General features: G+C 62.9%; 1 protein-coding gene across 5 annotated transcripts in view; it reads right to left on the bottom strand.

Moving 5' to 3' along the window:
• Positions 1-346: 346 nt before the first annotated feature.
• The window catches only part of WWP2 (WW domain containing E3 ubiquitin protein ligase 2), a 43,559-nt gene continuing 29,436 nt past the window's right edge, over positions 347-14,469 (bottom strand). For 4 of the 5 annotated variants that reach the window (XM_040615803.1, XM_040615798.1, XM_040615802.1 and 1 more), the window contains 14 exons: positions 10,898-10,952; positions 8,850-8,931; positions 8,108-8,236; positions 7,747-7,825; positions 7,532-7,603; positions 7,355-7,443; positions 6,004-6,163; positions 4,836-4,969; positions 4,568-4,708; positions 3,859-3,979; positions 3,406-3,510; positions 2,724-2,820; positions 1,769-1,841; positions 347-1,524 (listed from right to left, as the gene is read on the bottom strand). In XM_040615803.1, the coding sequence (XP_040471737.1) occupies positions 1,425-1,524; positions 1,769-1,841; positions 2,724-2,820; positions 3,406-3,510; positions 3,859-3,979; positions 4,568-4,708; positions 4,836-4,969; positions 6,004-6,163; positions 7,355-7,443; positions 7,532-7,603; positions 7,747-7,825; positions 8,108-8,236; positions 8,850-8,931; positions 10,898-10,952 (1,437 nt within the window). In that variant the 3' untranslated portion in view covers positions 347-1,424. Of the gene's footprint in view, positions 1,525-1,768; positions 1,842-2,723; positions 2,821-3,405; positions 3,511-3,858; positions 3,980-4,567; positions 4,709-4,835; positions 4,970-6,003; positions 6,164-7,354; positions 7,444-7,531; positions 7,604-7,746; positions 7,826-8,107; positions 8,237-8,849; positions 8,932-9,137; positions 9,731-10,897; positions 10,953-14,469 lie in introns of those variants that run through there. The other variant, XM_040615804.1, reaches the window with a different exon arrangement.

Consider the following 14,469-nt stretch of genomic DNA (forward strand, 5'->3'; position numbering starts at 1 on the left):
CCACCGGCCTATGGCCATTGACCTCACGCACCTGATTTAGTTCCGCCAACGCCGCTATGGGTTTCATCACATGGTGGCACAGGGAGGCAGCTCCAGCTCTGGCACAAAGCCCTGGAGATGTTTTTAGCAACGTGTTATTATAGGTTGGGCAAAGACAGGCAGGAGCGCTGCGCCCAGCCTGACGCTCCTGTGCAGTGTGTGTGTGGAAAAAAGTACGTATTATTTATGACCTCATTGACGAGCTCTGGGCACCCGCCATGTCCCTTCAGCCGAGCCCCTGCGCAGACACCCCAGGGGTCACACCAGGCTGTCTCCCCGTGCGAGACACCGACCAGGGACACACATCTCGGCAGCTGCTTATCATTTATTGCACAAGAAGTTGGCATCGCTGAGGCAGGATGGTGCAGTACAAAACTATCTGGTTACCAGTCAAAAGCTATTGCAGTGTCTTGTAGCTGTAGACTTCCCCTATGTACAGCTATGTACACCAACGCTTGCGCGGGTCGCTCTGCCCCGAGCACACCGAGGGGGGGGCAGCAGCAGACTGGGCATCAGGCGAGGGGCAGAGGCCTGATCCTGCCCTCACCCGCAGCTCCAGGAGCTTCTGCCACCAGCCCGACCAGCCACACGGGAACCATGGGGCGCTAGGGCCGAACCCACGAACCAAGCAAAGGCCAGATGTGCCCCGAACGTGACCGGAGCCCCCACGGCTGCTGTGGAGCACCAGCTCCGAGCACCAGACCGCTATTAGATACAACTGCACAGGGGCCACGCTCTTGCAAATCAAAACACACAAAGGACGTGGCCAGCCAGGCACTGGGCGCCGGCGGCTGTGGGTTTGGCGCGGGATGGGGCAGTCCTGGCCCTTGTGCAGTGGTCAGCCCCAGCAGCATCGGCTGGGAGCTCCCCGTTACCTTTGCCAGGTGCAGGACAGAGCCCAAAAGTGACCCGAGGGGTTGGTTCAAGAGCCATTTCCCCTCCTCACCTGAATCTATCAAAATGCCCTGAAAAGGCAGAACACACTAGCGGGTGGAAACCAGCCGGTGCCTAACCTGGATCTCATTTCGCTGTGTCTGCCGGGGGAACCGGGGAGCCTCGGTGACTGCACGCTGCCTGCCAAGGCCCGGGGCTGTGCCCTGTCCCCTGTGCCAGCCCCCGCACCTCACGAGCGGACTGGGGCCAAGCTTTTGCGTCTACCTCTCCAGCACACCTCAAGTTTCTTTAGGAAGAGAAACGCGGACCCGTTTCCCCCAGGGCCACGTTAGTGCAGATCTCGCCCAGGAACAAGAGCAACAGCGTCCGCAGCTGCCTGCACACCATCCTGCGGAGAGGGCTGAGCGCTGGGCTCTGCGGGCGCCAGCAGGCAGGACCACCGGCCGGCAGCACTCCAGGGCCCTCTGCCCTGGGAAAGCACCAAAGCTCCATCATTCCTGTCCAAATCCTTCCGTTTCCTCAATTGCATAAAGCAGCTTCTCCTTCAGCTGTTCGTAGCTCTTGTAGGGAGGGAGATCCAGACGGTTAAAGCTGGAGAGACAGCAGAGGCTGGGAACAGCGCCGTGATCCCAATTCTCCTCCCCACAGCAGGGTCCTCTCCAGCCTCAGCTGCGCACAGCAGCTGCATTAAGACGCACAGCCAGGAATGGCAGCTACATCCCCCAGGAACGTGGGCGGCCAGGATGGAGGGTGCCTGGGGCCCTGTGCAGCCGCGCAGAGGCTGCTCGCAGTTGTCCCCACGTGCTCCTAACGGGGCTAAGGAGAAATGACTTACCATGTATGGCTCCGAGGCAGCCATGTCTCTTTGCCAACTTTATCGATGCAGAATTTCTGGGGCCCATTGCTGCCTGTTAATTACAAGCACAACAAATATCATTACATGACCAGGAGCTGACAAAGAAAACCCCTCTAACATGCTGTTAGCCGGCAGATCACAGCATCACACCCCGTGATGATCACAGAGACACACGGAGGCATAAATCCGCAGCAGTGCTCACTGCCTGTTCTGACCCCTTTGCAGAGAGGACGTACAGAAAATAAGAAAGAAAGAGGAAAGCTGAAAAGCATCTTTCACAGCACAGAAGGGTAACAGCATGGCTTCTAAGCGAGATGGTTAAATAGCAACTGCCAGGACATATTTATCCATAGACCCACAGGACTGAGTGGGTCCATCCAAGAGTTTTAAAGGACCTGGGGCTCAGGAAGTCTGAGTCACTGAGGTCGCTTTTTAACAGATTGTGAATGCTGGAGAGATTCCAGGGGGCTGGAAAAAAGCTAATATGCCAGCAAGAATAAATGAGCGGGTTAAGTTAGCTGATTAGCTTGCCACCAATTCCAGGAAAGTCAGGGAAAGGCTGGTACAGGCCCCAGAAAGTAGCAAATTAAAGGATGAGAGCAGAATAATGCCACACTGTGGTTTTTCTAGAAGAGGGGTTTCATTGCACAAAAATCAAAATTTAAAAAAAAAAAAAAAATCATTCAAAATGAGATTATAAACTGGACTGACAAAGTTAACTGTGGCAGTACAGTTCACGGCTAAGGAATTTGTCTGAGTACAGCACACCACCGGGTTAAATCACCATGCTCAGACGCTGCAGCTGCCTCACTGCTTACGTGCACTCTGCAGTGGAGACACAGCCAGCCAGGTCCCACCTGCCCCCCTGCCCACAGCCGCTGCCCCCCTCGCCTCCCCGGGACCCTGCCCATGCCAGGCACCCGGGAACACGCACCGATGAGCTCCGCGAACCCCCCGACGGGCAGGCGGCAGGTCCCTGTCACAAACTGCAGCAGGCGGATCCTCTTCTCGTTGTCCATCTCTTTAACCACCTACAAGAACGGGGCAGGAGCATGGGATCCCTGTCACCCCCAAGCCCACAGCCCAGCCGGGCCCGGGGCACCATCCTGCCGTGCAGCTCCTGCCACCAACACCCCACGCCCGCTGGCCAGGCTTAGGCGCAGCCCAGGGCAGTGCAACACGCCGCGCACGCGGTCCAGCCCTCGCCTCCAGTCCCACACCCTTGGGGACGGGTGCATCCCACGGGGCCGGCAGGGAGCAGCTCTACCCCCTTGCCCCCCTTTGGAGACATTTTTGACCCACTTCTCTCCGGGCCAGCACGGAGCAGCACCGCCTGACCTGGCGCAGCTCTGTTACATGTCACCCTCTTCTGCCGTCCCGCCCAAAAGCACCAGCTAATTGCTAGCAGCACACTGACCCCGACGTGCTCCCCGCTGCCCCTGTGCTGGCACCAGCGCCTCCGCCAGATGCTGCTGGCTGAACACGTGCTCGTGGTTATATTTTGTTCTTCCCGACAGCCTGCGAGGCTGCGTGCCCCAAGCCAGCCCTGGGCCGCGGCAGGGGATGACCCCAGGGCTGCAGAGCTCATCAGAGGTGCTGCCGGCACTGGGACTGACCTGCCAGAACCACTGGATCTGTTTGCTGTTCTTGGTGTAGTGCCGATAGATAGTATTCTTCTGCCAGTCATTCATGTCTATCTCCTGCATGCCGCACAGCATCAGCTGGGGACAGGGGACAGTTAGTGGGGGAACAGAAATAAGGCCCTGTGCCCACGCTTCGGAACACCAGCCCCTCTGGTGCTGGGCCTCACAAAGCACAGGCTCCAGCACTGGCCAACAGAGGCGTCTGGGAGGAATTCCTCGCCTCCACTGAGACATTTTCTTGCCAATGGACCCAACGAGCCACCCTCCCAGACTGAGGATACCCCTGTCAGCAGAGCTGTGGGGCAGAGGGTGCAAGTGGAGCCCGTGCGCTCTGCTGTCACCGTGTGCCATTCCCTGGGTGGCCTCCAGCGGGCTGGGAAGCACCAGTACCTCCATGTCCCCATCCCAGCACAGGCACCAGCTCACCTCCAGCTCCTTCTCGTCAAAGTACCGCAGCCACTCCAGCGGCACCACCTCGTTGAAGCCGTCCAGGAAAGCCTTGGTCTGCTCCTCCACGCCTCGTGTGAACCTCCAGTCCGTCAGCAGCCTGGAAAGGCAGACAGTGGTTGGCAGGCAGCCAGCACCGCTGGCCTGGCATGGGGAACCCCCACCATCCCTCCCAGCTGCGGGGAGGGCCCTGGGAGCCGTACGCGTGCATGGGGAGGGGGAGAGGGGCTCCTGCAAATCACCAGAGCTGCCCTCAGTTCCCACCCGTGGGTTCCTCTCTCTGCCTCCAAGCCCTGAACAGCCGGCAGCTCTGAACACAGACCAGCGGCCTTCGGGAGGATGAGGGGTGCAAGCTGCGTCCCGTGGCCGGAGCCTACCGTGCGCAGGAGGAGAACGCCCTGGCAGCCCCCAGCCAGCCCTGCAGCAGACGGGCAGGGTGTGCAGCCACAGGACAGGGAGAGAAGTCTCACCCTCTCTCCCCTCTCCTCTTTCCTGAAAGTACTGGCAACTGCCCAGCCAGCAGCAAGCCAGACCGCAGCGGAGCTCGGCCGACCGCGCCAGCCCATACTTGTCACAGGCCACGTAGCCCAGGGAAGCAGCCACGTCCCAAGCCCCACGTTCCCATCCCAGAGCTGCCCTGCGGCCGGCACGGGTAGCACCCGGCAGGGGCCTGGGGATGGCCACTCACATGATGTACTCCTCCTTGTTCTCCTCCGTCACCCGGATGCTCTCGCCACCCTCCTTCAGCTCGTGGGTGGTCACCTTGCCCAGGATCTCCATGTCCTGGATGAAGTACAGCTCCAGGCCGCACTCCTCCAGGCTGTTCTCCCTGCGGGAGGGCACCGGGATGTGATTTCTGACGGAAGCAGCCAGCGGCAGCGAGGGGCCGTGGGGAGGAGCGCCGCCTCCCCCACAGCAGCACAGGCCCAGGCCAGGAGGGAGCACGAGGCACTCACTTGGTCCAGACGATGGAGTTGTAAAACTCGGGGTCAATGGATTCCAGGTCCTTCAGCGTGGGCCGCTTGTTCAGCATCCGCTTGTAGAAGGGCAGCGTGAAGCCGGTATCGATGAACTTCCCATGATACAGAGCCTACGGCGGGGAGGTGGTGCCAGGTCATGGGGGACCCCGGGGGGACCCCAGGGCAGACCCACGGTGCTCCAGCACTGGGGGAGCTGCGGGGCGAAGGGGAATCGCTCCCGGGGTCCCAGAGCTGCGGCACTCACTCCTGGCTGGCAAATGTGGTGGGGAGGAGTGGGCTCCCCCCGACAGCACTGCCTGGGGGCGGCTCGCCCGGCGTGGGTGTGTGCGCAGCCCACTCCCCTCCCCACTGCGAATTCCACCATGTCTCCTTCTCCCCTCACAGCTCTATTAAGAGCACTTGTTTAAACAGAGCTGTGCTGTGGCTTCCCTGAATCCCTGGCTTCCAGGAGCCCCAAGGCAAAGGCAGCCAAAAATAATGCAGACGCTTGTCTAGAACAGCCCAGCGGTGAGTAATAGTCTGGGGTTTTATTGGTATCCTGCAACGCGTGGAGCAGGGCAGGGCAGGACAGAGCAGGGGCCAGCGCAGCGTGCAGCTGCCTCCCGTGCACACCTTGCAGGGCGGCGGGCCAGGGACCCTTCCCCAGGCTCAGGGAACCCCTGGCAGCCCCCCTGCCAGCCCAAAGCTGGGCAACCCCACGGCATGTTGGCCCTGAGGAATGCAAGACGAACGGGAGGAGCCGCTCCGGGGCTTGGGCAGCTGGAAAACCTCACACTGCTGGGGCTATAAATAGCCTGTGGAGCTGCAAACCCGACAGCACCTGGGGTGGCAGCCAAAGATGTGGAGCCATCCCCACCACACAGCCCCTGGGAAACCAGGTCCCCTCTGGCCCCACGGCCATCCCCTGGATTTAAAACGCATCACCCCACAGCCTTCCCCACAGCACCCCCGCAATGAGCCGCCTCCCACGGGCTCACAGCCGAGTGAGAAGGGGCTGAAGGGGGGCAGCAGTGCCAAGCAAACAGCCACAGCACGCAGAGCGGCCCCCCACCCCACGGCCCACTCCCGCCCCCTGCAAGGCCCCCGCTCTGGGGGATGGACGGGCACAAAGTCAACCCCTCACCCCATCACCCCAGGCTTTTACCATGGCGATGAAGCGGCCGATGAAGCGGAAGTAGGTGAGGTGGTCGGGGTTGATGGAGGAGGCTGGGTTGATCTGCAGGCAGTAGTTGTTCTTGCCAGCGTACTCGAAGAGGCAGTACATGGGGTTGAGCACCTCGTGGGACAGGAGGAAGAACCATTCCCTGGGGTGAGAGGAAGGAGGAGCACGGGTGACGAGCGGCTTGAGGAGCCAGGGCGCCCAGGGGCTGCGGGCAGGAGGGGACAGCCACCTCTGCAGCACGCCCCGTGCGAACCAGGTGCCTCGGGGCAGTGGTGCAAGCGCTGGGCCCTGGTGTGACTTGGCGAGGGCGTCCTCAGCCCCAGGGGTGCTGTGCACGGTTTGTGAAGTGCTTCTGGAGACACCAGCCGCAAACGGCCCGGTTTGCCAGAGGCCCCACTTGGGGCGTCAGGGATCCCGGCAGGCACCGCGGGGCTCGCTCCCAACCAGGCTGTCGCACACGTACGCACGCTGCTGTGCGAAGCCCTCCCGAGCCTCTCGGCACAGGCGCCCCCCGGGAGCCCCACCCCGACCTCAAGGCAGCGCGGGACGGACACCGTCCTGGCTTCGCTCTCCTGGCCGTGCAAGGAGACAGGAGTCCTCAGACGCAGAAGCAGCCCCGGCATCCCGTCCGTGGTTCTACCCTGTGGTAGAACAGCATGACGTAACCTACCATAGGGTAAAACCACTGGCAGGACACAGAGAGAGGTGGAGAGCAGGAGCCCCTGCACCGGAGCCGGGGGCAGCGGCACCACAAAGGAGGAGCGGGCGAGAGCACGGCAGCACGAATGCCGGGGCGGCAGGCAGGGGAAGCATTAGCCCAGCACCAAAGCAGACAACCCGAGCGAGCCAGCGGGGGCTCGTGGGGACACAGGACCCCTCCTCCAGCAGAGACGCAGCCCACGCTCTGTGGTAACACCATCCTCAGGGCAGGCAGATGGAAGCTGCAGTGACTGCATCACACCATGTCCACCCCGGCACGCGCCGACTGTCCCAAGAAACAGCAGCGCCCGCCAGCTGCGAAGGTGGGCTGCAGGGAGAAGAGGCTGCTCAGCCCATCACCCCTACACCCCAGGGGCAGCAGGAGAGCCCCAGCTGGGTCCCCCGGCCCTCGCTACGCCAGGGACAGGCTGATGCGATGCTCTCGCAATGGTCCACCATTCCTAAAACTCACACTGTTTCCCATCTGAAAAACCCTGGGCTCTTCCGCCCACGCAGGCACCGCAGACCCTGAGTGCAGCTGCTGGACAGGCCCCCACGCCAGCAGGATTCGCGCTGCAGGCCGGGCACAGCCCCACCCCACAGCAGGCGTGTGGTCCGGCACACCAGCGCTCACCTAGCAATGCCACCGTAGTCCAAGCCCTCCTCTCCTCGCATGATGATGTACAGGCGGCGCCGCAGGTCGTAAGGTTTCATGTTCATGATCTGGGGGGAAGCAGGAGGCGTCACCGCAGGCTGGTGCAAGGGCCGGCTCCGCACCTCCCCGGGCTCTGTGGCCCTGGCACCTCCTCACCTGCTGGAAGGAGTCCTCAAAGAGCGTCTGTCGGGAAACGCTGATCTTCACATGGCTGGGCAACGCGTTTGACTACAAGCAAGGCAGAGACACCAGGCTTTGCGTAGGCTGGCACAGCGGCTCTCCTCACCTGCGCCTGCCCACAGGATCAGGCCATCCATGCACCCATCCAGCCCAGCAGCCCCCGGGGTTCTGGGGCCCTCTGCTCTACTCACATGGCAGAGGAAGCGGAACTGGTGGTACTTCCAGCGAAAGCTCCGGTCATACGCCCCCGGGGAGCCACCCTGCTTGCTCCTGCAAAAGCATCATGGGCCTCGGCTCAGCACCCCCACCTGCCCCGGTGTGAGCAGTCTCATCGCCTGCCAGGCAGGAGGAAGATCTCTGGGGTGCAGCTCTCCTCTCTCAGAGCCAAACGCAAGACTTTAAACCTGCTACTCAGTCTCTTTGCAACAAAGCCGACCCACTCCCTCCGCTCCATGTCACAACCACAGGAAGGCAGGAGCTGCAAACAGGCGGTCGCGGCTCCTGGTGCGCAGCCCAGCCACGAGGCGAAGGGCCCAGCACAAAAGGGCTTACCCAGACTCGAACCCAGGGCGCGGGTCCTTGAAGGTGGTGGTGCGAGTGTTGTGGTCCACGAAGTAGCGCACACCCTCGTTTGTGTACTTCATCTCCCAGCCAGGCGGCAGCGGCGGCTCCTGGATCATCCTGCCGACAAGGAAGGGGTCACCAGGCACCCCTCACCCTGAGCCATGGCTCTCCAAGTTGCTGCCCTTGGGAACCACCTTTAGTTTGCAGCTCCGTGCCAGGCAAAAGGAAGGATTCACAGCACGGGATTAGCGCCTGCCTGCACCCCGAGACAGGAGCCCTGCCTGGGCTGCGCTCGGCCATGGCCAGGACTGGCCACAGTTACAGCTTCGCTCTCTGTCTGCAGAAGAGAGGACCTCAGCGGGGGCCTGGGCAGCTCTCTGGAGAGCCGCAACCCAGAGCTCTCAGAAGCCCAAGCAGAGCCCTGCCAGAAAGCAACAGGGCAAGAAGAAAGCGCCTCTTTCTGCTCAGAAAGCCCTACAGTCCTCCCCATCGCTTCCTCATCTCCACCCCAGCTCCCGCAAGCTGGAGCGCTGCCCCACGATGCCCCGGACTGCAGTGCCCAGCCCTCCTGTGCTCCAGCACTGCCTGCAGCTCTCACTGATTTTGACTCCCCAGCGCTGCAGCCCGCTTGGTCCCCGGCAGACAGCTTTCAGATGGGCGCTCGGTAGCCCATCACACGGACCTTCCAAAACAGCAAGCATCCTCCCTGCTCTCCCCGCAGGCTGCCTACCCCTGCGTGCGAGGGTCTTCCCATTGGGTGGTCCGTGTGTTGTGGTTCACGTAATACACTCGCCCATTGTCCTGTCTCTTCTCTAAAAGAAAAAGGGAGAGAGGAGGCGTTAGCTGGAGCGCCCTGGCCAGCACTGACCTGCAGCCCCAGGAACAGCCCTCCCCTTCCCAGTTCATGAGAAGTTCGTCAGCTCCCCCTGTCCCACCTCCCCACTGGCACTGCCCCGGCTCGTTTGGAAAAGGCACTATAAACCCCCTACGTTTCTTCTACATGCCCAAGCTGCCGCACCTCCAGGAAAGACTGACATTCTCAGTGCCCCCAAGGCCAGCGTGCAGGGAGGTCCAACGGCAGAGACCAGTCCTGCCAACCCGCTGCCAGGCTGGCACAATGGGCGTGCTCGGCCACGGGTCTTTCTGGGCAGGCGGCATGCACACCCTCCTTGGACACGCAGCGTCCACAAGCGCAGCATCCCTCCAGGCAGACCTGCAGGTGCTTTCTCAAATGCGTCCGAACTCCCTGTGTGGCCCTGTTGCCAGTGCACGGCTCGTGCTCCCAGCATGCTCGTGCACAGGCACACGTGCCCTCCTGCTGCCGCACACAGGCACAACACGATGCCACTCACCCCAGCACCACTGCTCGACACCCCCGCCCCCGTGCCTGCAGCCTCACACACTTCCCTGGGCACCCCCTGCCCAACACACGCTTCCAGCACTATTTGCACACTCTGAACAGCACAAGCCTCCCAGCCATGACCAGGCGCCACAGGCCCCGGCTCACCGGTGATCCTGCACCCGCTCCCCACCGCGCCAGCCCTCCGGCGCCCGCACCCACCCTGCGCACCCCATCTCGTCCCACCTGCCAACGCTGCTCGGTCTCTTGCCCGGCACCCCCCTGCACACGCCCACGCACGCTCGCTGCCTCCCCACCCACACGTGCGCCCCACATGCAAACACACCTCCATCCCTCCACGTGCCTGCGTCACTCCCCACGTGCAGGGCCCTGCTCCATGCCGGCAGGGATGCCCTGCACGCACGCTCCCCTGTCACCTCCCAGCCACTGCCACCCCCCCCCCTTGCTCCCGGACCACGGGAAGCAGCCCCCACACCGTGGCTCTGGCAGACTCTGCATGCAACAACCAGGACTGCATCCATCTCTGAGAGCTCATTCACCCTGAGGATCCCCACCCCAGGGTGCTCAGCCCCACACAGAGCCGTGCCACCCCCCAGCCTGCCCAGCTGACACGGGATGGGGCCCCTCTGCTTGCTGATGCAGGAGGTGGGCCACCCAGCACGGTAGCACAGGCTCCAGCACAGTCCCCATTGAGACCCCCTTAACAGCCTGGGTCCCCTTGGCCCTGCTCCAAGTTCCCCACAGTTTTAACCCCTCTCCCGCTCTCCCTGGCATAGCACAGCCCATCTGCACCCACAAGCATCCCAGCCTGCCCTCTCCAGGGGATGCTCTCGCCGTGGAGGGGGGCCCCTCTGCTCTGGGGATGGCGCAGGGACCTTTCAAAACATCCCAGCACATGATGCTTGGGCCATGGGGGCAGGACAGGCAGCCCCACTCCTGCCAGCTCCCAGCCCTGGTGTGGACTGGGGCAAAGCATCCCCAGAGGCATGCACGGCAGCGAGATAGATCCCCGTCTGGCGGAGGAGGGGTTTGGGGACAAGCGAGGACTTGGATCCCCAACCTCTGCCCCCGTCCAAAGAACAACCACAAGCACTTCTGCATTCAGCAGCTGAGAGAGGCTGGGAACTCCTCCAGGAAAAGGTGTGGGGGGGGTTAACAAAAAGGGAAAAAAAGCTGGATTTCAAATCAGAGATCGTGCTAATCACAGGCAGACTCAGCCCCACATGCAACAGAGCACGGGGAACACTGGCTCCCCAGCCACCACTCCCAGTAACGCCTAGGACAGAAGCACAGGAGCTGCTGACAGCACCATCCTCCCCACGGGACGGGCAAGGTCCGGAGCAGCGTCCCCATCCGCACTGGTGCTGTCGCTGTCCAGCCAGCACGGTGGCAGGCAGGTGAGGCGGCTCAGTACTTACCCCAGCCGGGAGGAAGGGGACCGAGAGGATCATTGTCAGACGGGGCGCCGGACGACTAAAGACAACAGAGAGGGCAAAAACACAAAATAAAAACCAGGGTAGGGACGCCTGGGAAGAGCGGAATGCAGAGCCCCTGCTCCCACTCGCCTCCCCCTTGGCCCGCAGCTCCCAGAGAACTTAAAAAAAAAACAAAAAACAACTTGCAAACTCAAAGGGGGGCGGGGGGGGGAGCAAAAAAAAAAAAAGCACAAACTAAACAGAGGCTGGGGCAGCCAAGGGGGCAGCGGGGCAGGGGCTGTGCCGCACGGAGGGGAGCGGGACGGCACAGTGGGGTCCAGATGTGTGCGGCTGCTCGGCTCCCGCCGGCTGTCCCCACCAGATACACCTCCAGCCTCCTCCAAGAACCACACACAAGAGGGGAAAAAATATCGCAGGCCTTTCCAATGAAATCATTCCCACAAGCCCTGTCCACGCCCAGCGCTTCCTGGCGGCCGGCGGCCCCCTCCTCCCGGCAGGGCGAGGGGTGCGGGATGCGCTCGCACTGAGCCCACATTCATCCCGGGCAGACGGGCGGCCCCGTGCCCCCCGCCCCCCGGCAGGTTGGGGGCCGCCGCACAAAGCACCTTTCTTCTTCCCCAGGGTGGGCAGAGCCGGTGGCTGTCACCAAGCCTGAACCGGGGGATGCCCTGGGACAGGGGGGGCAGGCTGGGGTGCTGTGCACGAGCCCCCGCCCCCCCTCCAGCTCTGCCGGGGGCCCCTGGGGATGGAGCTTCAGCCCCGGCATTCAGGGGTTCAGGGGCGAGGGAGGACCCTGGGGATGGAGGTGCAGTCCCAGCGTTCAGGGGTTCAGGGGTGAAGGAGGACCCTGGGGATGGAGGTGCAGTCCCAGCGTTCAGGGGTTCAGGGGCGAGGGAGGACCCTGGGGATGGAGGTGCAGCCCCGGCGTTCAGGGGCGAGGGAGGACCCTGGGGATGGAGGTGCAGCCCCGGCGTTCAGGGGTTTCAGGGGCGAAGGAGGACCCTGGGGATGGAGGTGCAGTCCCAGCGTTCAGGGGCGAAGGAGGACCCTGGGGATGGAGGTGCAGCCCCAGCGTTCAGGGGCGAGGGAGGACCCTGGGGATGGAGGTGCAGCCCCGGCGTCCAGGGGTTCAGGGGCGAGGGAGGCCCACGAGTGCTCTGAACAGTTAAATAAGAAATGCGTTGTTACCGAAAAGGCATTTCCACTGCACCTCCCGAAACCCAGCTGCTGGCGAGGCTGGCGTCGCAGCCCTCCGGCACTGGGCTGGGGAGCGGAGCCAGCCCGGGCTCAGGAAATGCCACCCGCAGCCAGACCATCCCTCCCACCCCGAAACAGGGGGCAGCCCCAGTTCCCACAACCTTTTGGGGTGCCAGGGCCCCCCGCTCTGAGACAGCCACCAGCACTCGGGGCACCCCATGGCAGCCCAGCACCCTGGGGATGTCCTGGGATCCATCAGGGATGGGGCTGGCACAGTCCGTGCCTCTCCGAGCCTCGTCTCTTGTCCCTCACCCCACATGCCAGCACTGGGTGCAGGAGGCACTGTCCCAGCAGCAGCCAGCCCAGCCCAGCCCAGCACACTGGGGACACGGGGCAGCCTCCACGCCCTCCCTGCCTACACAGGCTGGCCAGAGACGCAGCCAAGTCACATCCAGAGGTATCACCTCACTGTGACCTAAAAATAACAACTAATTAAAACTAACAGGGCAGAGACACAAGAGCCCAGGGCAGAGCTCCCGAGAGCGGACCCTGCTGCAGCTCTCCACATCCCCTGGGAGCAACCCGGCCCCTCGTGACAGCAAGACCCCTCGGTGGCAGGGATGCTGCGCGCAGGCACAGCCCAGGGAGCCCTGTGGCACCGAGGTGCCCACCGGCAGGGCAGAGGGCTCTGCAGCACCCAGCGCTGCTCAGCGCCTCCTCTCCCAGCACGGAGGGCAGGTGGGTGCTGGAGGTGGGAGGGCAAGGCAAAGCAAAAAGCCCCTGCGGGGAAGGAGGCAGAGCTGGCACTAGAGCCCTTGAAACAAGAAGTACAATCATTTCATCAGGCTAAATTTGGAGCGCGAGTCCCTCCCTCTGCACTCTGCGGAGCCCGGCCAGGGCGATCGCACAGCACTGGAGCGGCTCCAAGGCTGGCGATGGCAGAGATGGGAGCGAGTGACAGGCACGGAGCCCGGTCTGGCCTCTGGTGGAAGCCCCCTCCTGCATGCCCCCCCTCCAGTGGTCCTGGAGGCTGCGGAGCAGTGCAGGCAGGCAGCGGGCAGCAGAGCCGTGGCAGCCCAGCTCCCGCTGCCAGGCTTGGAAGGGCTGGATAGCTGTCCGGGGCGGGGGGGGGGAGGGCAGGAGAGGGGAGGGGGGCAGAGCAGCTTCCCGCACCCCCGGGGAGAGGCCTCGCTTGTGCCTCACGCAGAAGGGACTTTGCACAACTGCTCTGCCTGCACCCTCCTCCCAGAGAGCATCGAGCTCCTCGCTGGAGCGCAGAGCTCGCACCAGCACTAGCAGCGCTGCTGGGACACGTCAGCCTCCCGGCTTTTTCCAAGAGGAGCTAAACATCAATGAGAAGAAGTTGGCCACTTTGCTCTGCCCACCTTCACTCCACACCTGCCCCACCAGACCTCCCTGCCTTCTGGCAGGAGCCGTGTTTTTCACTGCAGCAGGCCTCTGCAAGGCACGGGGCTGGCTGACAGCAGAGATCGCTGGGACGTCACCACTCCAGGAGTCGGAAATGCTCCTGCCCGGCTCTCTCCCAACCACTGCTCACCCGGCAGCACAACGGCCACCAGCACCACCCTGCTTACCCACCACTGAAGCTGGGTCCCAGCTCCGGCAGCAAAAGCAAGGCCAGGACAAGAGTGGTCTGTGCCCAAGAGCTAGTGCTCTGCAGGGCTGTTGAGAGCCCATTCCCCAAGCAACGAAACACAGTTACTCAGCCCAAACCAGGAGTGAAGGGAAGAAGCAGGAAAAGCAGGAGGAAGCTCACCAAGCCCAGCAGCACTCACTCCCTGCGCCCTCTGGTCCCCTGGCTCTTGCAGCCCTCACCATGTCAGCACCTGCACCCAACTCCCGCGGCCACCCAGGGCCCAGCCCCGCTGTCCTCAGCCCAAGGGAGACTGGGGGAGGGATGAGCTCAGCCCCAAGAGCCTCCCCTCCCACTACAGACCAGGCTCCCACAGCTTCCTCAGCATATGCCCAGCTCCAACAGCATGCAACGAGTTCTGCAAGCCTCACAGGTCAGCAGCAAGGCTTGCCTGATGGGAGCCACAGGAGAGAGCATGTGCCTAGCCACGCTGGCACTGAAGGGAGACCAGGGTCAGGCTGCTGAGGACACCTCCCACCACCCTTCAGGACCAAGCAAGCTGTTTTATAAAAAGAAATTACTCCCGCGCAGTTCTCTGCACGCAGCAGAGGAGCCCGTGGGCTCTCCTGTCCGAGCGCTGCTCTGCTGAGCTCACCAACAGACCCCATGCAGCCCAGCAAGCATGTCCGCACGCTCCGTGTCTCCCAGGCCAGCCCAGCCGAGACCAGTGGGAGAGCCGAGTGAGACCACCACTGCCCCAGGC

This window comes from Falco naumanni, chromosome 15 (genome assembly GCF_017639655.2).
Source record: "Falco naumanni isolate bFalNau1 chromosome 15, bFalNau1.pat, whole genome shotgun sequence".
NCBI classification, from domain to species: Eukaryota; Metazoa; Chordata; class Aves; order Falconiformes; family Falconidae; genus Falco; species Falco naumanni.